Consider the following 26,266-nt stretch of genomic DNA (forward strand, 5'->3'; position numbering starts at 1 on the left):
ACGCCCCGACGTCTTGTCTATGTAAATACGCGTATCCCGTGTCATCGCCTCGTTCCTTGCATAATAAAATACCCGTAGCGCGTTAGCCTCGCCGCTCGCGGGCCGGCTTTATGCTCGACGCGAAAACACCCTTTCAGAATCCGCGCGTACGCGACGAGTCCGACTGTAATTTTCGCGATGCGCTTCTCGCGGCAGATGCACCGGCACACGTACGGGCGCGAGTGCTGTGCAAGATTCGACGGAGGAAAGGAGGATTGTCTGGACCCGTTTGCGACACGCGTCCTCAGAAAAGCGATCGCCTGCCTTTCTGTGCGCGCGAGTCTTTGAGGCCCGCGAAAGGAGGGCGAATACATAAAATAACGACGCGGAGAAAGAATTGCGATAGCTGGAGAGGCACGTGGAGATTCGGGAGGATTCTATGTTTAAGCTGCGTTTAATCGCTTTGAGTGATTCGTCGAGAGGAACACGAGGGAGGGATATACGTGGTGTACAGGATTCTTTAGGGGGTCACGCCACACAGTGGTGCCTTTTCCCGAAAAGCTGGCCAAAAGTCAATTTCTGAAGTGAATAGCAGCTTGTTAGTAGTATAGCACATTTAATATATATATATATATATATATATAGCTTTGCCTGATACATTAAGGAGGTTCGATACCTCACTTGCGGAGCGGGCGGCGAGAGGGGTAAGCCTGTGCTTATACATGGGAGCTCTGCAGTGATACCAATCTTAGATAAAAAAAAATTATGTAGACAAAAATGTTATTTACATGTCTATTCGTAATAAAATTATTACTACTTACAGACCCTCCGTTTTCCACTGGTCGCCAGCCTCTGTATTTCGTACGGACCTTAAAGCCGTGTTTCTTATTCCGCCCGGGAAAACAGTGGAGGTTTTCGTTGGTCGTTGAGGGGTAAATTCGTGCACTAAGGGGTGAGAGGGTGAACGAGAATTCTGCGTATTTTATTGCGGGATGAAATACCTATGTCTGTTTTTTGATGGATGAATAACGCGGTTAACGATCGGATCATTCCGCGGGCGTGTCTCTGAAGAGCGGGCCAAAGAAGAGGTGAAATCGGGAAATGAAATTTTCATTCTCATCGAGGTTCCGTGTTCGAGTCGTTCAGAAACGGACGCCGATGGCAAAACAAATTTGACGAATAAACTCCACATCGGCCACGATCGGTGCGCCTGTATAAAGCCAGCAATGTGCCAACGATATCTTCGTTGCGAAAGTTTACGCAGAGATCGACCCGAAAATATCAAATTTCTCAAATATTGAACAACATCGAGGGTCGCTGAGTCCCTGACCTATAGAGGATCCTGCGGCAACATTTCCCACCTCCTCGTTTATATGCTGTCCGAAAGCTGCACCTAAAATACACGCTTGCGTTCGAAAGCAAAGGTATATGGAACAACAGTGGGTGCAGACGCTATATGTATAGAGCAACTAGCTTCGCTAATCGGCTTCGCCCGAAATTTAGATTCTGATTTTATAAAAAATGTTATATATTCGACAAACCGTAATTGAGAGGTAAGGCGAGGGTGGCTTGAACTCAGAAATACTTTATTTAATTAACAACAGTGCCAGAGTGCCTGTGCTCCGTACCGGTGTCTGTACGTCACTGACTGTACGTATCAGCTCTTCAGGTATGGGTAGGACAAGCTACTACCCATACTGCTTAGCATATCAGGTAGTATTCCTTCTCGAGAGTGCTTTCTCGAGAATTTCCCGAGAAATTTTATAATTGCTTATTTCTTATTTCTCGAGAAATACTATAATTGCTTATTTCTTATTTCTCGAGAAATACTATAATTGCTTATTTCTTATTTCTCGAGAAATACTATAATTGCTTATTTCTTATTTCTCGAGAAATACTATAATTTAAAAAATAGATATTAAATGTAATTGGTAAATTTTTTTTATTTAATACAAATTCGTACAAAGCAAAACATTACTTTTTGGTTTAAAAATTTATTTATATATATAACGTCAAAATATAACAGTAACAGATTTTGCCACAATAAAGAAATAGATTCGCTGACGCTACATTAGACGCATTGTGCTATTTAAAAATAAATTTTGAAACCAAAAAGTAATGTTTCGCTTTGTACAAATTTTGTATAAAATAAATAAATTTACCAATTATCTTTAATATCTATTTTTCATTTTTTCAAATCCTAAATAAATCATTACGTTTCTCTCACTAATTATACACGCAGAAAACAAGGGGAAACAGTCCCCCGATTGGAGTCTAGTCAAACTCCAATACACCTGGAGAAAAGCCTGAATTCATTATCCGCAGGAAACACCCAAACATAATTGAAAAACGTTCTTGCAGGACTCCGCCATGCTACCTGTTCGCGCGGACACAGCAAAATCCATCGCTGACCCTTCTTCTCAACCCCACCCCTCAACCCACTCGCGCCCCCAAAGTCCACCAGCGACCGAATTTAATTAAGCGCGAAACTTTACAGTGGCATGATTAATTTTTCGTTCGCGCTATCCGCTGGTCGGAAACGGTAAATCGTTGGGACAACAAATTCCCCTAGACTCGAGCGGGACAGCACGGAAACGGGATTGTTAACGCGGGCAGTCGCGGCGCGTAGTAACGTCGCTTAACCAACCGGCAAACGAGCCGATTGTAATTGAATATCCGTGTCGCTTAGCATTAATTAGGATGCTGAAAAAGTTCCTTTTGTAACGGGGCGGCGAAGTTTTCAAGTCAATTAGAAAATTTTCGAGCCGCGTAACGACCCCTGACGCAACGTGACTTCTACGTGGCGTGAGAGAGAGAGAGAGAGAGAGAGGAAAGTAGTGGAAAGGTGGTCGAGGACGGGGGAGAGAGAGGAGAGAGAGAGAGAGAGAGGTTCTGTCAGCCCGAGTGAAATGTAAATCTATTAAAAAAGTTATTTCCCGTGAATAAACGTTTATCCATCGTCGGATGGAGGTGGGCCGGCGAGACGCGAAGGCCCACGGGAACGTCCCATTGAAACTCAAAGTCCGTCGTTTAATCGAAATAATGATGCAGTTAAATCTTTTGTCAGGGGGGGAGGAGGAGGACTCTTTTGTCTCTCTGTCGGCTCGGACCTTTTCCAACGGTCGTGCTGTCGCGTTTATCAGTCGCGCCGCTAATGAAGTCATCGGGCGAAAGTAATCAATCGATCGAATACAGTACGAACGAAAATTGTAGCTACGCTCTTTCGGATGATTTCTCCCTTCCTCCGAACTTGACCCGACCAACGCGACTAATATAATATCACTCGTGCTTCGACTAAGATCGGCTCGGCTTCACCCCCTCAGCGCCTCCGTAGCAAACTACGTACCTCACGGTTGAGGGGTTCGCGTCGTCGTCTCCGAGAAGCTGTGAAAATTCCCGGCGAACGGTCTGCCTCTTCGCGGAAGAAGCGTAACGAGGACGCGTCGAACCGGGCGATCGTCGACGATCCTCACCGTCGCGGCGCAGCGGGGAGGGTGGAGGCTGAACGAGCACGGTACGCTGCCCGCAAATTAACCTGAATTGAAAAATAAACGCAATAACCGTCGGGAGAAGAAAGCGCGCGCGGAGACGTTTCAAATTAAGAAGGAAACACTTGGACTGCACGACGGACTATTTTCTGCCCCGTATAATGCGCCCTTCAATGGGCAAGCTGCTTTTCTGCTCGGCGGGAAGGGGGCCAAGTGTGGGCGGGGGCTTAAAAATATCCCCTTTATACGACAGCGCGTCCATACATACGGCTCCGTTCGAACAAAAGGATCTCCTCCTCGGCGCACAAAAGTTGACGTCTTAGAAAGAGGGGCTCGTCACGGAACTCTCTAATGGCCGAGATTTTTGCGGTTCCCCGGGATATTGCATTAAGTAGAAAGTTGGTGGAACATCCGCCCCCTGACACCCCCTAACCGTGCCGGCGGAAAAAAAAAAGGGAAAGCAGGAAATGGCGAGTTAACGAATATCGAATCGCCGCGATCCTGTAAATAGGGACGGAATGGTCGCCGTCCGAGCGGAAGTGCTTCAGCTCGATTCGACATTCGGTTTTGGGATCGCAGCTGGGCAAATTGTAAATATATCTCCATGCCGATGTATCTTTCATGAACCCAGTAAAAATAATATTTACACATCTTTCATGCCAGCCGCGCGTCTCGCGGGTATCGACCGTACGGTATATACGGTCGTTTCAGATGTCTTTGGAACATCGTTCCCAGGGATTTCTGAGATATCAGTCAGATATCCTAAATTTATACCTCTATTCTATTGCCCGTTAATAACCCCGATCCAACTACATATTAAGATCTCCGCCGTCGATATTACCCGAGCCAGCCAGATGTTCGTCTGCTGCTAGCTATAAGTAGAAGAGATCAACGACTAACGATTCCCGAAGGGAAACAAACTTGAAATAGTCGACACGTCTCCCCGCGTACCGTAAAGTGGGGGAACATTGGCAGCAGGGGGTAACATTGGCACATGCCGGGGTTACATTGGCACCTATACGCATCAACGTATACAGTGGCTCGCATTAATATTCGGACACTTATTAAAATCGCATAACTTTTTTAGAATCGGTCCAAACAACCTGAGTTTTTTTTTGAGAAGCTAGAAGGATTAGTTTGCTAACTGACGCGTTTCGTCGTTTTGAAAGAAAATGTATTTGGTTGGAATAGCGAAAAGAATAGTAAAAGTCGATTTTTAAACTTTTTTTTGTGAGCTTGTAATGAAAATTAAAAAAAAAACGTTTGTAGATTGCAGTAAGTTGTATACGTGCCTAAAATTTCATCAAAATCGGTTTACAAACGTTTAAAGATCGCAGAATAAGGTCGAGAATCGCTGATTTCGGGAATTTTAAATGTTTGAAATTAGTTAAAGGACAAACTCTGTAGCAAATTCACTGGACGGCCAGGCAACACGCATAACCTGCGTAACATTACCTCAACTTTAACTTTATATATATATTTACATTATTTTCTGTACCAATTGCCCCGGGTGTTTCTCTTAAAACGTGGCCAATTATACGATGATTCTTATTTTCATCAATTTCCTCTCGAACTTCACTTACATGAAAACTTTGTAATAGTTTCAGGCCTTTTGCCCAACTTTTTTGTCGAAATACACTGGTATTTACTGCTTGAAATCCAGCTTTTATTATTCAGACCATTATTTTACTGTATTTTAATATTATTGTAACCAACCCGTTAAACAATAAATCACAAAACGCATATTTCACGTTTGAGTCTTAAACAGTTGCCGCTCGTATACTCCCAAAATTGAAAAAAAAAGAATCCGAGAGACGGCGCGAGCGCTCCGCTACTTACTTAGCCTATAGTATTCCAGTTACGCGGTACCGTTCCCAACAAGAAGCGTGCATCATCGCTTAATCAATGCAGACAGAATGAGACGCTTATCTTCTAACAACCCCCGATGCGCCGACAGCACGTGAAACGCAACCGTTCCCCATCTATTACGCGCGAACCGATGGGAGCGAGCACAAACAACCGCTGGAAGCAGCGCGTTTCTTCCGTTCCACCTTCGTTCTCTCTGCCGCGCCGATGACAGCCGGGGGACATTGTTTTGCTTTCGCAGCCGCGGGACTCGCGACAGGCTCCGCCGGGCCAGGCGAAATTTTGCTCGCTTACAATCTATAGAAACAACAGGGTGTATATTTGCGAGGAGAGCTCGGGCTTCCGAAATCTCGCGCCAACATTGATATAACGTTAATTTAATAACGTCCATCAATGGCGGCGCGTAACGCCAGCATTATTGTAAAATCGCTCTGTTTTACTTCCAGCAAAGTATATACATAGAGGGTAGGCGGCACTGTTTGAGATAACTTGATCGATGCACGTTCCATTAACGGGAAGTGTATTTGAACGAAAAGAGCGGCCGGCGTGTATTCCCACGCGCGTGTATAAATTGGAATAACCTTTAAACAGTGTGACATGGTCGAGAAGCTTCTAGCACCGGGATGTCCTGTTTTAACGCGTTTCGCGCTTACTTCCCCAACAGTGCGGAATAATAATCTGTCAGGCGGTAAATCAGTAAATATCAAGGGAAAGGATATCACCGACAGATACAAAAATACGTGCTCTCCGCCCCACGGAAATAGGGACAACATGGCGGAGCGCAAAAACAGGAGAACGAGACCGTTTCTTTCAACCCCCGCGGTGCGTCCCTCCCAGCATTGCAATTATCAACAAAACCGATCCTCTCGAAGCCACTATTTTATCGAAGATAAATGGCCCAGCAACCCACACCGACAGCGGCAAGCCGACAGGGCAGAGAGCGGTGTAGCAATGTTCCCAGGGACCCCGTTTTTCATACGGAATTACACCGTTTTACTAATCCATACGGCGCCCAGGGAACGGGCCGCCGTTTCCTGGTCACGTAGCCCGAAAGGAGCGTGGCGGCCAGGCCGACGAATGGCAAGGAGCAGGAAGACAGACTGTCTACGGTCGCCGAGACACCCTCGAGAATAATGGAACGCCGATAGATCGCTACCAGCCCACCTCCTCCATTCACTTTTTCCGTAATCTTTCTCGGGCGGATCGCAGCTAGCCGGATCCAGTAATCATTCGTCCTGGGCGCAGCTGATCCGAAAATTGGTTTCTTATGGGCGGTGTCGTTCGTCATCCAAAGGAGCGAGCCCCACGGTCAGGAGCGGGAAGGATCCAGCCGGAAATGATGGTGCGCCGCGATTGAAAAACGTCATATTTCCGTGTCGATGGACGACTTTCTTCTTCTCCTTGCGCCGCTGAATGGATGAAACCGAGCTGGGATCGTTCCCAGCCAGGGAGCGAGGAGATGGGTGGTATTAAAACGATAGAAACTCGCCGAAGGAAAAAGGAAACGAGAGGGACAACACGTTCACCATGGTCTGAACTTGAAAGTTGATACAATAGGGTGCCAGAGGCGTTGCAGCCCCGGTCCACCCTTTCCTCCTTTCCCTCCTTCCCCTCTCCTTGTCGTCGTCCCCGAAAGAACCTGGCGCTCGAAGCTTTGCTTAACCCCGTCGGAAGTAATCAACACGCCGTGCAAAGAACTGAAATGGAAAGTGTTAGCGGCCTGGGAAACTGTATCCGCGATGAGCTAACTTCGCCACCCTCCTTCTTTCTGAGCAGACGAGGCTGTTCATGCAGATTCCAAGCGTAATGCCCCGTGCACGCGGTCGTCGCGGGGTGAACGTGGTGGGTTACACACAGATCGTGTGTAATACGACTGTTTCGCGAAGCGGTCGACTGAGGATCACGTCGCTTGAAGGGTTCCTTTGAAGGGAAACTGCGAATTTAGTGGGAGTATTCGTTCAGTATTGGATGCTATATGTTTAGTAGATACTTTTGTTGAGAGAGAGAGAGAGAGATCCTTTTCATTAAAGTTGCTGTTGCTTCTCTTTGGAAATTCTGGCTTTACTTGGACTCGATAGCTTCTCTATCGAATTGTATGAAGGGAACTACTTAGTTAGTTAAGAAATATCTGATTTGAAGAGTTGTTATGGTAGAGCATTGAAAGCTGCGGCCTCCGCGATGCTAGATGTTATTCTAACGATAAAGTAATACCCTAAGAGCTGGTTAAAATTGGAATGCAATGCAGATTGGCTGGGCGCTGAAGTGATGTTGATGGTGCGCGCGAGATATTGAAACGGCACTAACTAGATCTGAAGTATAACAGCAAATTCAAAGGGAGAGTATACGCGATTGCAAGCGTTGTTAGAGTGTAATGTGTGTTCTTAATGTCTTCTATCTGATACCCAGCTCCATTCGCCTCTGTGACGTATACTTGCCTGTATCATCCGAGCTCTGTTACAAGCTTTCTAGAGGTTAGCATAAATTTTCCCCGACTATAGTGATTTTCCCGCGGCAGAGGTGCATCTATTTGCAAATGTTTAGCGGAGTCTGTCTTCGTACTAAGTGTGTCTGCATTTCTCAGGAAGGGAAGCTTCAGAAAACCGAGAATTCTTAAATTACCATCCTGTTACATTCCCCAGAGTTCCTTAAAACCCAGTTTACGATACCTAATTACGCAGTTTTTCAATTTCTCAAAAACTGAGGGTGACGGCGATAAACGGTTTGCGGATTCGTTTTCAGGGGGTGAAAAGCTATAAGAAACAGCTATTGAATGTTACAAGTCCGAAAGAAGTCAAATTTTGTCGAACTGTGTTAATAAAACGAATCCGAAACAAATGGTGGCACACGAATCACCGTAACGTACACAGATATCGAAGAACCCCACCCTCCAGTACTTAATAAATCACAAACTGTCCATCGAAATAGGAAACTCCCCTGGTCCTCGTCTACCCAATTTGAACATACTTTACAACGCCATTAAACGAGCCACCCCCTGCGTCGAGGACGTGCAGCTCCCGTGGAACATTTCCAAAGATATACACCCCATTCGTCCCTCTTCGCAGCCGTCATCGATTTGGCGTCAGAGGCGCAGCCACGGTGCGAGCCTTTAATCCGACCTTAAAACTCTCGCCATATTCTCCCCTCATATCTCACGCCCCGTGGCGCGAGCTACGCGGTCCGTTCGAGGGATGAGTGTCACGGAGGTGACACTAATAAAACCCAATTACCAGGGAACTACGGGAACCCCTTTCGAGGTTTACGTCGTCGCCTAGCCTGGGCGGCACGTACGGCGATGCTTGTTTTCCTCGCGGTTGCTGGATCCTTGGTGATCGTTTGCGATACACAACGCCGAGAGGCTGGGAGGATCGGAGGGGTTCGCTTACGCGGCAATTCTCAGCGGGACTTTCTCCATGGATCTGGGAGGAGCGGTACGTGATCTTTATCGTCGGCAGCGTCGGGGCAACAACGCCCGCCGTATACAGCTATCTCAATGATAAATCGTGGCAAAACGATACGTGCCTTCGATACGGTATCGTATGGCACGGGTCAGTCGACCGTCGAGCCGAGTTATCGAAAGCGACGGGCCGAGGGGTAGCTCGGACAAGCAAAGCGACAAGGGGCACGGCCGTGAAGAAGCTAAGAGAAGCGACCAGGGGGAAGGATGGCAGCAGTTATTGCGAAGGACCTCTCTATCGAGCAATTCCATCCCGAGTAGCAATCCACCTAGCGCAGAGAGAGAGAGAGAGGGAGGCTGACGGTAGTCGGTGTCTCTTGTACGTCTCCCTTCGCTGCTTTTATTCCCCAACCCCTCTGCGCCGGCGGTAAACTGAGACGAGACGAGGGCATGTCGATACGTGCGCATCTACCTCCATTCAAGGAACACAAGTCACGACTAATTCCTCATCCCCTTCCCTCCTGATACCACTCTCGACCCCCCGCTAAACTACCCCTCGCCGCTCCACGGTAACGCTGATAAGAAACGGGTTAATTGCAGCTCGCGACTACCGGCCTCGGGAGAGTCTACATTTCCGCGATGGAATTTTTCCGGCCGACCGTCGCGTCGTTACGTAATACGCCCGCTGAATAATACGGCCGAGCAACCCCCGTAATTAGCGGAAAGGAGACGCTATTTCGTCGGGCCGGCTGATGAAAATGCTGAAACAATAAATGCCGCTTTCGCCGTCGCAACAATTATCGCGGAGCCCCAAAGAGACGGCGACGAGCAGGAGGGGGTTAAAAAAAATATTCCCCTTTCCCAGTTACGTGTAATCCGTTTCTATCAAAGGGGAGGGAAGGATGGTACAAAGGGGAAGAGGCGAACGATCGTCCGCGGGGTCGACCGCAGGCATGCTCGGCCCCTGTTAAAGTATTATCATTCCGCAAGTTTCCATGCAGGCTTCATAATGAAGTATTCACCTCCTCGTAATCCCACCCCCGTTCCACTTCCTGCTACGCTATTCTCTTCGACCTGCCTTGGCCAGATACCCGTCGCGACAATGCACGAGGAGGGTGGGATCGGGGAGGAATTTCCACGAAGGAAAAAAAAAAGCCCCGTCCCCTTATGTACGACCAGTTAATCCCGTTAGGCTCACAAAACAGGGGACCCGTTTCATTTGCATAATGCATATTACCGGGATGTATATGCACGGTTGAGGAGCGTCCGCGAAATCCACGGTTCGCCGTGGCGCGACTCAACAGCCCGGCACGCCGTCGAAATTATTTATCCGCGAGCGCGGACGTGCCAGCTGTGAACTAAATAATTCCGAAGACTGTTTGGGGGAGGGTTGCTCGTGGCGGTTTCTGTTAATCAGTTTTCCCGGCTACGATAACTGGACCGTGCATCTGCGTGACCCCGTTTTGCGCGACGTTTGACGAGACGAGAAGCATTCGGGACAAATTAGACGTGGGAGGACCCTGAAGGTCTCGGTACTTACTACTTGGATCACTTTGACGTTGAACGATATCGTCAGCTGTGTACGAGCCATTCCACGTCAAAACGGATAGGTGAAAAATTTAGTTTCACCGATTCTCTGCAAAATTACAGCATTTGTCGATAACCTGGCAAAAACAAAGTACACTAAATTTCAACGGTATATGTCAAATAGTTTTCGAAATATTTAATGTTAAAGTTTCGAAAGTTCAAACAAAATCGGCTGACGCGTCATCACTTAAACTGTAATATCTCGGTCATTTTTAAAGATAATGCCACCGTCTTGGGCTCATTTTAAAACTGAAGGAATGCTTTCTCAACACGTGTGTAAAATATTTCGTTTATCGTTAATAATCTTAACAGCAATCGATGTCAAAGTTTCAAATCGCGATTTGACGTCGTTCCCACCCACGGGCCGGCTTGAAAAAAATACCATTCGATTCGTTAAGTCTTCAACTAATAAATGCCTTTTTCAAAAAAGTGCAGAGATTTTGGGAACAGTTAATAAAAAAATAAAACTTACGATGGTGCACACCGCTTGGAACTGCACGGAACCCATGGTCAGTCAACTTTAACATTAAATATTTCGAAAACTATTTGACACAGGCCGTTGAAATTTAGTATACTTTGTTTTTGCAAGGTTATCGAAAAATGCTGTAATTTTGCAGAGAATCAGTGAAACTAAATTTTTCACCTATTCGTTTTGACGTGGAATAGCTCGTATCTCGAACAGATTTAGGAGGTTTCTTCAACCCTCGAATGGTGGTAGACCGAGTTTCAAGCCCCAGGGAAATTTCTAGTGGGTACAGTAGAAGTCTCGAGCAAGAAGAAACGCAGACTTGAGGATGTAGTGGAACGTGGAAGAACAGAAGGGGACTGGAGGGTAAAATTGTAAACGGTTAATGGCCTTTAGTGACTTTAATGATAGTGGAATACAATCACGATCCGAAACAGAGTTATAACGCACTCGTGTTACAACACCAGTGATCGCTGCTGTTGGTAAATGCGCCAAGTTTGTTGCCACGCTCCTGATACAATGGAACGTCGTTGCACAGTATCGTACTCATTGAAACGCATTATTCCACTCCAACTACCCCACAGTGTATTAATTCGTCCCGAGAGCAGCGATAGGTGCATCGCGGAGAAAGGATCGATCAGGCGCCGCTTCGCGATTTTGCGCTACCAGCAGCGACGGAATTGAGTTCTACGCGTACACCGGTACCGCAACTTCAAAGATTCAGCGGTAACCTTCCCGCGCGCGTTCCGAGCTTGGCCATTGTTCGCCGATTACTCGGATTATCGAAGGGTCCTAAGTTGATCCCCGGGCATTTTCACCGCGGCGAGCAAAATTTAACCCACATTTCGGGAGAATAAATCCCCGTGCTTCCGTGCTGATCCTAATTAAGCACTCGGCCGCTTCGATAATTACATTCGTACGTATAATCGCGCGGAGGGAAAGCCGCGGAACAGTATCGTTGGTTATACGAGCGTTGCCCGGTCCTCCAATCCGGGGGTGCGCGAAATCTACCTGGGAGAACGGCTGGATCTAGCGGGAAGCCGCATCAACTATGTCCTTTACGTAACTGCCCGGACTGTACGGCTGCTCGTTAAACGAAGACAAACCTTTGCTTAACGTTCGAGCTTAAGATCGTTCGCGAACGAGCGCGCCGCGAGACTTTCCAGCCGGCTATAGAGACACACTCGAGGAGCGGCGAAATTGAGAAGCGAAAGCCACTTCTGCTATCATTTCACCGAAAGATCCACCTTTAAACCGTCTTCAACAGTGCCAACACTCCCGTCCACCCTATTATCGTTGGCCAACTCTTTTGCTACCTTCTTGGGCTTCTCGTGGTTCGAGTGTCGCGGATACCCGACGAGCCAGTCCTCGCGGAACGATCGTACCCGACGTTCTCCCAGAGTCCCGTCGTCCCATCGAAACGTTCGACGTCCGCTCCGAGGCCTGGCGAGTGCCAGCATTTCAACGCCTCGGGATTTACGTCTATTACCGGGACGATATAAGGTACATGACACGCGCGGATGATGAAATCTGCGTTCCTTGGAAACGAATGAGCGACGTGGAACGAGGGAATTCCATCAGACATTAGACTCTCGTTCCATGCATTTTTCACGACAGAATACTAGTGGCTATAGAACTGCCCCACATAATGTTCAACGAACAATTTAATATATGCCTTGGATTTGAAGAAGGTAGTACACGATTTCCAGGAATCGTTCCGGTGAATTGCCCCCTGAATGCCGCCGTGGCGGTGTACACGGACTGTCTTCGCGCGTTTCGCCGCTCTCGCTTGGAGCGAGAAAGCGGATTTTTCAACAATGCCAGCAGCTATGACAGACTCGATTTCCCCCGATGCGAATGACACCTGATTAGGTGCATCAGCGAAAAGAGCTTATCGCGCGTGTGACGCTGGCGGGCCGGCGAAAAATTTTGACACGCGGGAAGAAGGGGCTGTTTCGAGTCGGGGGTCGGTAGTCGAATTCGATCAATGGAGGCTATTTTCGAAGCGCGCGCCGTTCGCCGTCCGCGTCGAAAAAGTGCGCAGCACGTAGAATCGTCGGCGGTGTCCGCCGTAAAATTTCAATTTTCTCGGTATCGCCCTGTCCAGGAAATAGACTGGGCGTTGGGCGCGACCGCTTAGCCATGCCGGCACCGACATGCACATTCGACATACGGTGCAAGGGTTTTACAGGCAAGGTAAAAGGGGATCGATACCGAGGAGTCGTTCAATCTTTCGACCTCCACCTGATAGAGCTGGAGGGAGAGAGAGAGAGAGGAGAGGGGGAGGAGGCAGAGAGGGATGCAGGGAGAGTTGAAATTTATGTGGAAGCTCGGAGAAAAACTGTGCACGCGCGAATCGATAACTCGCTCGAGAATAATCCCCTAACATCGGGCTGATCGTCTCGAAATCTCGATCCGCGCACGGTTGCCAAGGAACGATCGACGGAACGCCTCTTGAATGCTCCAAACTCGCGAGAATTGGAACGGTAATCGGAGCAACGATACAAGAATCGCGGGGGATATTTTACAGGCGACAGGCTCGATTTTCAACCCTCCGCGCTGCAAATATGCTTCCCTGGGCGCGAGCAATGCCTGACGTTCCAATAGATGTTCGTACGTGTTGGTGCGTCGGAATTCGTATTCGTGTCGGATGCCGATCTCATAGTTCACGATGGGAAGGGAAGGATTCGTAACCTTGGAGAACTGACGCGAATTAGAAACGGGGGGATTAGAAATTACAGTAGACTGTGGATCGTGCATTTGGGCGACCTCGACTTCATCACCGATTTTGCAATAAAGACGTTTAATAATAATAATAATAATAATAATCCGGCGTTATTCGCCCCTTCTCGAAAATAAAGCAGCCCTAAATAGAACATCTAAATATTACCTCAATTGCGGCTGTGCTAAATCTCCAGCACAACGGAACTCTAATTACAACGCCACAATAGTCGTTTAAAACACCTGCTATTTTTATAGCCCTTATTACATCCCCAGTGTCCATGCTATATCATCGCTTACAGCATAGATTCTAAAGAAAGCTACGATTATTTCGCGATATATCCACCGCTGTACCGCCGCGTGCAATTATTCTGTATCAGGGTGGAATACGAATAATCTTATTCCAGGATCAATAGTCTCTAATCCCTCCGAATACTCTATCCTCCGAGTCGCTAAAACTGAGTCACTGACTCTCTATAAACCCTCTAAAGACAATCTTAAAAAATTCACCGCCGTACGCGTGCAATTGTGCACCTTCGCTTTTCCACTCAAACATCCCAAACAATGCGTTAACAACCCCATCGTTAAAACTCCCTCGCGCAGCATCTTACAGCGGGAAGCCACGAATCCGAAGCCAGCAAAAATGCAAAGCTATATTTTGCCGGTTAGACCCTTTCAGCATTTCTACCCCGTGATTATCGATGATCGCGTGGCTGTAACGAGCGAGACGTGGCAGCAGGGCCGAGACCAGAAAAGAGGACCGCTACCTACCAACAGCATTGATCACCGATTTGCGGCGGAATCTGTACACCGCCAGGCGTGATTCGTCGATGGGCTTGAGTACCGTGATCGATCCAGCCAGGTCGGGTACGCCCGGCTCAGGCATCGATTGGGGAATGAATCGTTGCCCGCGTAAAGGCGGCCGCAGAATCGGCGCTCCTTGGTTCGTTCGGACGCCAACGGGGCGAGGGATGTCGGTCGAGATATCGCGTAACCGCCCTCGTGTAACGGAGCGCTCGCAAAGCGGAAGTATCGCGCAAGATCGCGCGATAGGGAGGTTCGTGCGGCGCGCGCTCGGTCATCCCCTCGATCCCATCGAGGCCATGGTGAAAGGAACAAATTATCCTGTTACTGGCCGGCGTGTGTTCGTTAATAATTACTATCCCTCGCGCCAGATAACAGCTGTTTCGGAAGGGGCTGCCAGTGAGGTATCGAGACCACACTTGAATCTGCAGGCTGTATTGGGGGAGATCGAGTGAGGAGTATATCGGAAGTGATGATGGACGTTGTATTAGATCCCATGCAGATATTCGCTGGATATGGTTATTCGAACCTTAATTACAGTCTCGACGAGCCATTTAACAGATTCCAAGGGCATCCACTAGTGAACAGAGCGAGTGGTAGAAAACTTAGCTAATAATTCTTCCGCGAGGAGACAGCTGCTTTGGCGAGAATAAAAGGAATGCAACTAAGACCGATCCCACCGATCGCGCGGCTCCTTCGCTTCCACCCGCCTTGAGAATCAGTTTTCTGAAAATACAGAGGCTCGTATGGAAAGATTCTGCGCCGAACTTTCCCGCTCGTTTCTTCGGGAGGAATCCAATGATCACCCTCTACTCAGCGCGGAAGAATTATTAGCGCGACTACGGCCCGCTGCTCCCTCCTCGAACCAGCACAAAACGCTCCGCGTCGCGACGCCGCGCAAGATAATTAACGTGTGCCGACGACATTCCGTGGCGAGTTATTGTTTCGGGATAATGTGATTCGCGCGTAACCACCGCCGAAACTGTTAGTTTCGCCTCAATTAAAAATAATGAGACGCCCGGCTCACGGACCATCCCCGTTCAGCGAAACGAGAAGCGCTTCGTGCCGGTGACGAAGGTAAACCCGGGGCGGTTTTCCTCTCGGAACACAACGATAAGATTGAAACACCCTCGTAAAATTTATACCCCCTCCCCCCCCCCGAGGGTGGCCGTTGCCGAACGAAATCGGACGGACCATATCGAGGCGGTCTCTGTAACTGCCCCTAACTCCCCGGGATCACGTATGACGAGTCACGTACACGATGAAACAGATATACATATTATCGCGCGATAGATAATTGCGGCGTGGACCCGACCGTGCCGCACGAGTCCTCGTTAAAGGCCACCGTCCACCTAGCTCGATCATCTCGATCTTAATTCGCGCGGTGACCGTTCAACGACAATGGCCAGGGACATGCGAGCCGGCGCGCAACTGCAGTGGGACGTTTCTGGGGACGTGCTGGCGAACGATGCATTCGAAAGTACTTTCAGAGATCTTGGACCGAAAGCGTGGACAATCGTTCTGCTGCTTTCTTTGGGAAAAGAGGGGATTTTATTCGTTGAACTTGTCCGTGAGTTTTAATTGGTAGTGATCAAACTGAAACGAATGCCAGCTTATCTACTTGCAACAGTGCGAACGCTATACATACTGAATACGTTAACTTTTGATAGAAAATATTGTTGGGTTACCCGGTAGAGTGAGCAGTAACTCTATAGAGCGAATACAATAAAATCACTTTATTGATACAACGGAGTCAATATAGTGTTAAATGATAATCATAAGGAATAATAGAAAACTGTTCGTGTAAACTGGAAAGGATCGCGTGTAGCGTCTACTGCGTCTGGAGAAGAACTGACTGGGACAACCACGGTCCTCGGTGCTTGGCAAGCCCCAAAGAGGCCCAGCGGTGCACAGGCCTCTGTTTACAGCTCGTATCGCTGTTCCACCGTATACGCCAACAAATATGTGCCCAGCGTCTGATCCGCGAAATGTCTCAACAGGATCACGAGGAGTAAGTCGCATTAATTTTCTAGGGAATTTTGAGAATTCTTACGTTCGGTGGACAATTGCGGCACCTTTCGAAACGTACAGGGTACACTGCGCTATCATCCCGACGCTGGGCTACTTTATAGCAGAAAGAACGTGCTCCGGGTTGAGGCAAGTGTTAATTGCTCTTAAGTTAATTGAGAGCGGTAAGAATGAAAATTTTCTACACACGCCCGGGTCGAGAGCGGCAAACAAAGTGGGCAACCGCCTTTGGGCAGCTATGTATTTCTACCTGCTCCACGTGCGATCCAACGTGCTCCCGAATCTTTTAAAGGGACCTGAAAACGAAATCACCTTCGATTCGTCAGCGGCCTATCGACCATACGTTCTTCATCCCCTCACGTTCACGACCTGTTTCCATTTCGTAAGCGTGCACTATAGCACAATGGCACCCGGAATAAGTGTATATACATTGGTAATGCCACTTAACATGCGAAGTCACGCACGATACAACCGCTGTTCCGCCGATATCGTCGCCCCCCCCCCTGACTGCGCTCAACCCCCAACCGCATCCACCTTCAACCCTATTCGCGTACGCGAACCATGGCTGAGAGTTTAAAGCGTGAAAACTTAGACGGATGCGTTTGCACCGCGAAGCGCGCGCAGCGGAAGCAGCTAGCCACCGTTTCACGGTAGAGCTGTAATTATTCGACTATTCGAATATTCGAATAATTTCCTCCAATATTCGGAGCGATCGAATTTCGGAATGTTCCGAATAGGAATCTGAATATGCAATATTCCTTCACACTTCATCGTGAAATTCTTTTCATATTGCTCTTTATAGACACATTCGTCCATAGTCCATACACATCCCTATATCCATGTACACATCTACATACAAAGCGAATAATCTATATTTATATAAAAGAAGTGACTGGCTGACACATCAACGCCCAGCTGAAACCGTTTAACCTAGGAACGTGAAATATGGAGGGTGTATTGTTTTCGCGACGTAGTCACCCACTAAGGAAGGATGTTTGGAAATTCCATCCCTAAGGGGTTGAAAAGGGGTAAAATGTATTTTCACGGTTCCTCAAAATCTCTTAGGCCCGATTAGATGTCAACTTGGTTTTTACTTCGAAAGGTTACCTACATAAATGCCTAAAAAGCAATTTCAAGGGGTTGGTGAAAAGGGATGAAATGTGTTTTCATGGAGTGCTTAATATCTGTTAGGCCCGAAGCGAAGCGCGGGTGTATTTTGCTAGTACTCTATAAATATAGAGAAATGCCGTTATAGTAACGAGGGAAAATAAAAATATTATAGTTCCTGAAAATCGTTTATGGGGTTCTTGGCCGACTCCGTCGGGGTTGTCTACTCATTATTATAAAAATAATAATACTAATAACTGATGGTTGCTTTCGTTTCGAAATGTATAAATTTACCAAACATGAATAAACTTCCAAATTTATTGTTTGAAAGACAAACAAATATTGTAAAAGCTAATATGAAAAGAATTTCACGATAGCGTGCGAAGAAATATTGCATGTTCAGATTACTATTCGGTACAATCAGAATATTCGAATATTCAAATACTCCTGATTATTCGAGTATTCAAATACTCCTAATTATTCGAATACTCGAAGAAATTATTCGAATTCTCTGGTATTCCAGTATTCGAATATTCAAATATTCCTAATTATTCGAATATTTGAAGAAATTATTCGAATTCTCTGGTATTCCAGTATTCGAATATTCAAATACTCCTAGTTATTCGAATATTCGAAGAAATTATTCGAATTCTCTGGTCTTCCAGTATTCGAATATTCGAATGCTTAGATTATTCGAATATTAGTTAAAGCCATATTTCACGGTTACGCTACGTTTACAAGTTCGACGTTGGCACGTAACGATTCTAAAGCAACGCGATTTGTCTAAGTACCGTGGGAACGCGTGCCGCGGCGGTAAGAGAGCCGGTTAAAGGTATCGCGAGAAGAATCCGTCGAACTGAGACCCGCGGTTCAACTGGTTGTACAATTGCACAAATCTCATTATCCCCCCGTGTTTGTTAAAGCGAGAGCGGCGGAATTGTCCCCGCTGGCTTTCTATCGTCCAGCGCGACCGCGGCGGGATTCATCGATTCCCCGGGCTGCTTTGCAAATCAGAAAACTGACGCGCAACAAATAAATACGGCCCGTAGATCGGGCAAACGCGGGAATTGAAAGCAAACAGATCTTACGCTCGATAAATAAGCTTTCCCCGCGTCCATTAAATCCGCCGCGCGGATCCGACGCGCGCTTTTAACGTTGGAAAATCACGAAATTCATTTTACCACCTTCTCTTCCATCGACCTGCAAGCGAAAGACAGGGACGAAAGGTTTGCAAGCACGTTGCCGATAGAAATCGAAAGTTTCCCAAAGTACCTACCCTCTCTAAAAAAAAGACCCTGGTAGAAGACCTCCAACGACAGGGAACACCGAAACGGCGGGCCGAATCTATCCCACTTGCGCGTTCGTCTTGCATAACTGGGCCGAAGGGTGAAGCATCTCGCGGTAAACACGGGTCGTGCTTTAATTCTGCAAGGGCAACGTCGCAGCCACCCCTCGGCACCCCTAATCTTAGCCAATTCCATGCATACGTAAGGAGCATCGGCAGACGTACAAGCGGCAGCCCCTTCGACTCTTTGCAACTGCTCCCTGCAGACCCATTTATCGATCCCGGCGTGTACCAAACGAAAGGTTTCCATTAACCGCGTGTACCGTGCCGGCGTATCGCGTATATACCTACGCTGCCGTGCAACTGTTTCATCAGGGTGCATTTACCGCATTTACCGCCCGCGCTGGTCCCCGTTCCGTCGCAGCCAGCCAATCGGCGTCCGGAGCTAGTCCCCCGTGAAGGTGGACCAGCTACTTACGGCGATCGTGTACTCCGGCCCGCATCGTCGCGCATTATATTGGCAACGAATCAATAACAACTACGCATACGCGTTACGTGCCACCGTACGCCACTTCTATCGCGACGCCGATCCGATCGTCGCGTCTGAAAATTTATGCAAACCAGCCCGGGAACGGGAGCCCCCGCGCCGGAGCGTGGCGAAGTCGAGGGATGAGACCCGATTTTCGTGATCCTCGGGTCACCAGGAAGCGATAAATCACGGATAACGATTGGCAACAGGGGGATCCTCGGAGAAGCTGGCTTTAGTTTTATGGGGAGTCTCGAGGAACGCCTGGCAAGTGCATTGCGAGGATTTCTCGTGATGGTAGGCCGGGTAGAGAGCGTGGATGGTTAATAATTTTCGTCTGGTGTCCGAGGATTTGTTTATTGGAACAGTTGTCGCGCTAGTTGTTTGGATCGCGGGGCTTCCACAGTATTTCCGCGGGATTGGTAAATAATCTGGGTAACAAGGGTGGTAGACGTTGCTTGCAGTTTAAAAGGAAAGTAGCGAAACCTTTCGCGGCTCGCTGAATTTCACGGAATACTACTGGAACGTCGATGTGTTGCTCGATTTTATGACGCCCGTCCCCAATTAATTCCACTTGCCCGCAATTTTTACTTCCCTCTTCGATTCTCGCTGCTATATGCAAATGAAACGCGTAAATAACTTTCGCAGGGAAATTATTACCGGCTCCCTCTTCTTCTTTTTTTTTTTTTTTTACGTAATTATGAAATACGAATGCCAGAGTTTAGCTGCATTAAATCGCGGGGTTTCGCGCTCGCGTAGAAATTACTAGATAACGGCGTTAAATAAACCGAGGCGATGCTGGATAAATGCAAATTCCGTTTATCTGTAATGGCTAATTGCGTTCTTTATTTCGTCGGTGCAACGGCGTTTTCTCTAATAACAATTTCGCCGTCGTTAACGGTAAATCGTGCGTATTACCGGGACGGCTGAAAAAAACTGTGCGCTGCTCTTTGCACGCGTTTCGGAAACGTGCCAATTAAATCGAGTTTACGTTTCGACTTCCCCCGCGCTAAACACTTGTCAATTATTACGGCCAATTCCAGCCTCCGCTCTCGAATAAATCATGGTATCAGCCGTACGCGAGGCGATAGCTACGACAATACCATCGGCAACAAGGTATTTCAATATTTCACACCGACGGACAAAAACGCGGGAACAATAATCGCGAAGGTATGTTAACGCTTCGCAGCTCGCGTTATATTCCCCCCCTACTCTAGCGCCTGTTTTTTTTCCGAAATAAACTTCACGGTATCGTGTAAAAATTACAACAGCGTCCCCGTAGAAACTCGAACAATAGAATTTTATAGAGTAATTCTGCGGATAGATGCGGCGCGCTGCGTGGAGGGGCGGAACGCGGGACAAAAAAAGGGGGAAAGAAAAACGAGCGGTTAAACGTTAATACGAGCAATTCTCTCGCGGCCGAGGCGGCGCGCGAGCTCGTTCGATTTGTCGCAACTATTTGCATTCCGTCGGATTTTATTAACCGGTGAAACGAGGCCCGCCACCCCCCGTAAGCGCGCGAGAACTTTAACGGGGCAATTAACGCGACCGGTAGCGGGTCGACCGCAAGGAATAAGTGCCCCCCTCGATTTCCACCGCGCCGGCGGATTTAATCAGCCTGCGCGTTGACAAATAATAACACGTTTACCCGATATTCACGGCTTGTGTACGAACGTGACCATTACAGAATTAATCTCTTCGTTACCTTCGAACCGAACGTGGAAATAACACGCGCGCACCGTCGCGACCTTTCAACAAACGATCGCGCAACCTTTTTTATTTTTCTTTGGCCTCGTTTAGGTTGAACGGGCAAAAAGAAGGGGGAAAAACGGAGCTACGAATTAAATTGGTATGGGAACGGGCTCCATGGGGCACGGGGAAATTATAGGGATGATATTTATGCGGAGACACTAATGGTAAAGGTGGGAGGGAAATTGCGGCTGGGAAATGCAGGTTACTGGAATTGTATTATATCTTATGACTGATCGAGTTAATCTTAATCCAGCGCTTTCCTATTTCATTTTAGTCTCCTCCCCCAAGCCCGATTCCGCGATTATCAATTCTCAGCTTTATCTGCCGGCTGTTCACTAATACCGCAAGACTGGGAGTCGAGTTAATCCTACTCTATTATACAGATTTGTTGAGACGGGGTTCTGCCGTTATAGGGATCGCGGAGTAAAAAATAATGGCGCGTAGATTAAACACTTGGGATATTCGGAGATTCGATCACTTGTCCATTTTAAATCTATAATATGACTTCGAAGGTGCGACCTCCCTGCGGTCCGTATCGCCAGAATAGATCGGGGCGTACGAATCCAATGAGACTAAATCACGTACACTGTAACATTCGACAAGTATTCTCCATTTCTTTACTTATTTCGCTGGAACCACATTGCGCAAAACCAATAGAGAAGCGTCCTCGCCGGGATACCATTATGCGAGAAGGGAAGCTAAAAGAAAGTGAAATATCGCGTCCCGAGTAGATTTTCGCCCTCAGCTTTTCAAATAAGCAAAACATTCGGGAATATCAAGATGCACCGTTTCGGGTCACTTCTTCGGGGGCAGTCTGTCATAAATCGCGGATAAGTTGCCTCGCATTCCGAGCGCATACGAAACACGTGGGAAAACGTTGCGGGTGAATAAAAAAAAAGAAAGAAGAAGACAGAACGGGATGGTAGGTTCCCTTTAAAAAGTGGTTTAAAATAAGGCCGGTGCTCCTGTCTCTGGAAAAATCAGAAACAAGGGACAAGGGGGGAGACGAGCGGATGCATACAAATTCGTGGTTTATAACCGAGATCCAACCGTACCTTTTTCCAGGAGGACTTGAAACCTCGCAAGGATGCGGGACCGGCTATCGTGGTACATGGTCTTCCTGATCCTGCCGACAATTCTCCTGGCCAGGTCGCTCGATAAAGGTAAATAATTTTCTCGGGGCATTTAACCTGTCCCCCTATCTCTATCTCCCGAGCGAAGGACATAACTTCCTCCGAACCTCCTTCGCGTCCCTCTATCCCTGACACAATTCTTCCGACCTCTTATTTTAACGTTTAAAGAAAAAGAACAGAAAAGAAGAAGAAAAAAAGAGACTGGCGACTAAAGCCTGAAACGTTACGCCCTACCAGTCGCAGCAACAAATTTAATCGACCAACTGCACGACCAATGCCCACCGGCAAATACGTGCTTCCCGCGACTTGGAAGAATCCAGAGATTAAACCAGATTACACCGACTAACGGCCGTACTCGAAATTCGCTCGCGTAAGAAGCCAATCGCGCCACGGTCGTTTCAACGCCGGTCGCTGTGCATTAGATAAAGCCTGTATTCACCGGGCAGTAAATAAACGCCGCTCCAAGACAAAAGGCGACGCGAGATTCTGCAACAAAAAAAAAAATGAGTGAATAGACGGAGCGGAGGGGGAAGTGTAAGAAATATAGCAAAGGCTCGGTAACCTCGCGGAAATAATCCCCCTAGCGTGCACTTGCTCCCTCTCTCAAAGGTGACTGTGAATTGGGAATACTTAAAGAGAAAAGAAAAGAACACGATCCTGCCCAACTAACTAGTCGAAGCAAAGTAGGAGTACCTTCCACCCTCCCCCCACCCGCACCCCCTACTCTACCGTTTCTTGTCTCGTTGTATAAGGTTTCGCATTGTCTCGAGGAAACAAAAGGCAGGTAGCTTATGCCCCGCATTCAAAAGCTCACAAAGTTCAGTCTCAAGTGCTTGTCTTTCGCTCAGACCTCTGCTGCCCCCCCCCACTCTCCCCGAGCCACCACACCGCCCTCCCCCACCCTCGTTTCTCCGGCTTCTATATTTCTCAATTTTCTGTCCTTCCATTTACGGATTTCTATATTCAGCCGCTTCTACTTCAAGACCACTTTCCCGTGCTTTACCGGCTTTCCTTATTCCCCGCCATTCCCTTTACCTCCCCCCCCCCTCCTCCCTCTTCACCGCCCCTTTCTGTTACTTTTCGAATTACCCCCGGCTGTCCTTACCACCCGCGCGTCGCCTACGCGCGTCTAACTTCTCCTCCTTCGGGTTTCTTTCGCTCAACCTCCTTCCCTTTGATGCCAGCGAACCTAATTAATTAATATTAAGCTGGCGAGGTAACCGTCTTCGACCCCAAAGGAGCATTTCGAATCGCCGCGCGACAATTTCGACTTTGATCGTTTCTCCCGCGCGAAAGAAGCGTCCCCTTTGAATCGCGACTGGGGGAAATTAGACTGCAGGGGACCGGCAACGTAATCCGCCGTTCCTGCGAGCGAATGGACAGTGGGCGGGAGAATGCGGGGCCTCCTTTCGAGGAAGATTCGCGTTCCTGGATCCCGTTTTAGACACCGGCTAGGATCGCGAATTACAACGACCAGCTTAGAAGCTATTTTACCTGTAAGAGATCGATCCGACGAGGTGTCTGCGTTGACCGTGCGATTTCTGAACCGTTTCAGACCGACGGGTACCTTACAGCATACCGTCAGATTGGAAGACACTGTGGTTCAGCAACATGGACGAGCTGCAGAGAGTGAACGACGCGAACGACAACAACACCGTCTCCAACGTCACGGTGCAGCTGGGCGGGACCGCCTTTCTGCATTGCAAAGTTCGCAATTTGGCAGAAAGAACGGTGTCCGACGCCGAGGTAAAGAACACTTGTTTATCGCCCCCGGCGCCCCCGGGCGTGAAACGCGGAAACCGGCGCGACGGGGGAGACGGCGATTTATCACGCCGACTGCGAGCGGCGGCCGGCCCCCCCCCCGGGCAAGAAGGCTGATCGACGATCGCCTTTACCTCCTGTTTCAGATATCCTGGATACGACGGCGCGACTTCCACGTCCTGACCAGCTCTATGTTCACGTACACGAACGACGAGCGGTTTCAGGTGCTGCACCCGGAGGGCTCGGACGATTGGACCCTTCAAATCAAGTACGTTCAAGAAAGGGACAACGGGACCTACGAGTGCCAGGTACTGCGAATAATAGCTCGCCGGGAAATCGTTAGCCCTCTGCTAGACATATTTGCCGTTGCTCAATAAGCTTTAAGCGCCCAGCGTTGATTGCCTCGAGTCAGTAATGAAATTAATAATTACGCCAATAGATAGCCGGCTTCGATTCGAGTACACCGAGCCGTATTATTAGGATAATTAAAACAGAATGTGCGATAACTAGAATTGTCAGTGAATTACTCTAGGAACGATGGAGCACTGTGTGCTCCGAGCTAGCGCGGTTATCTGGTGTATTACTGAAGACAATTTCACTTAACTTTTACTGGAATCGTGTGAACTATATTCCGCTAGAGTTTCACTGGATGGTACTTGTTTCAAAGACTTCGCTCCCGAAGAAAGTTTCACCACCTAAGGACCTGAATATTTCAAACGCGATTCGTGGACCTACGCTTTTCGCTCTTAACGGTTATTGGCTAATTAAGCCTGGACCTGTACGTTTCGTAGAAAAGAAAAAACTGATATAATAAGTTGTCCTCGTTTTGTTGCCGTTATCGTGATATTACAGCGTCTCGTAAGATTATGCGAAGGAAGGGTGGCTAAGTGGGGCATTTCAGACGTAGAAAAGTCTCATTAAGAAGTGCCTCCCTGTTTAAAGGGATATTCTAACATCTCCTTCTTTGTTCAAGCTACTTCCATTCTTGTATTGTTCGCATTTATACTTTCAGGTCTCGAGGAGTACAGGGATAATATCACACTTTGTCAATCTAAACATAGTAATACCAGAAGCATTTATATTAGGGAGCGGCGAGCATCACGTCGACGTAGGATCCATTATAAATCTCGTATGCATAATAGAAAAGGTAAGACTCGACAAAGCCGATTTATATTCTTTACTAAATATGGAGCAACTTTGAAGAAGTTAAATATCCCTGACATCTCAGCTCGACTCATTACAGAACTGTAATTTTCATTAACTGTCCCCTGGTGGCACTGTCCTTACCGAAAATTCTCAGAGACAAATCGAGGATGTAGAATACGAAATCTCCGCAGTGAAGAATATGCGACAACAAGTTCGACTTTCTCGAGGAACAGAAACTTGTATAAAAAGGTTCCTTCTACATTCTCGATTCGTATACATATTTCATTCGGAATCATCTTCTCGGCTGTAGGGATTGCAAAATTACCGACTTTTTCGATTACCGGTAATTCGGTAAAATTTTTAATCAAAACCGGTTTACCGATAATTTACCGGTAGTTTTTAAGGTATTGAAAATATAAGAGTAAACTATATGTAATTTATCGAATTACCGGTAAAAATTTTAGGATATTTCTCGCGATTTACCGGTAAACCGGTAAACCGGTTTACCGGTATTGCAATCCCTGCTCGGCTGCACCGTTCACCGCGGTCCACCCTGTAGACTCGGATTTCGTTTGCAAAGAAAACAAAACCTTTCCCCACCAGTTCTCACTCTTAACTTTCACCTGAAATCCACACGTTTATCGGGAATAATAAAATACCCCGCGTGTCTCCGCGAGTTCCCATTGATACGTAATAATCGCGCGGCGCGAATAAAGGCCGCGTAGCGTTCAGGTCTATCCGCTTAACGAAGGCGCATAGAAACGCGCAGCTCGCAGCTCGTGCGAACATTCAATGCGCCTTCGGCAGCCATGCGTACAGCGAAAAGACCTCTATGCGAAATAGGCGCAGCTTAGTCGCGAATACGAGAGTGGAAGTGCATTAAAGCGGCATCGCCGCCGCTGCGCTGCGGGCTCGGCACTATCGAGCAACGAAAATAAACTGTGGCGTTTCTTTTCTCCATCCACACGGGGTTGCCTCCTGTGCGGAGCGAAAAAAAAGAGAACGTTTCCTTCGAAGCACCTAACGCGAAAGGAAGACGAGCACGATCCTCTAATATATTCAATCTATTCAACGTTTTCGTCACTTTTCGATACCGATAGAATGCGTCTATGAATTCCCGCGCGCGCGCGCCGAATTGATAGTATTAAAAAGCAATATGGCTTCCGACAGGCGCGGCACAAGGCGATAGGGTATTCATAAATGCATTATGTATCGTGTCGCGC

General features: G+C 47.7%; 1 protein-coding gene across 2 annotated transcripts in view; it reads left to right on the forward strand.

Moving 5' to 3' along the window:
• The window catches only part of Dpr12 (defective proboscis extension response 12), a 69,988-nt gene that overhangs the window by 38,728 nt on the left and 4,994 nt on the right, over positions 1–26,266 (forward strand). For both annotated transcript variants that reach the window (XM_076812356.1, XM_076812357.1), the window contains exons 2-5: positions 22,069–22,166; positions 23,692–23,882; positions 24,044–24,205; positions 24,910–25,044. In XM_076812356.1, the coding sequence (XP_076668471.1) occupies positions 22,091–22,166; positions 23,692–23,882; positions 24,044–24,205; positions 24,910–25,044 (564 nt within the window). In that variant the 5' untranslated portion in view covers positions 22,069–22,090. The remainder of the gene's footprint in view (positions 1–22,068; positions 22,167–23,691; positions 23,883–24,043; positions 24,206–24,909; positions 25,045–26,266) is intronic.

The sequence above is a fragment of the Andrena cerasifolii genome, chromosome 5 (genome assembly GCF_050908995.1).
Source record: "Andrena cerasifolii isolate SP2316 chromosome 5, iyAndCera1_principal, whole genome shotgun sequence".
Taxonomy (NCBI): domain Eukaryota; kingdom Metazoa; phylum Arthropoda; class Insecta; order Hymenoptera; family Andrenidae; genus Andrena; species Andrena cerasifolii.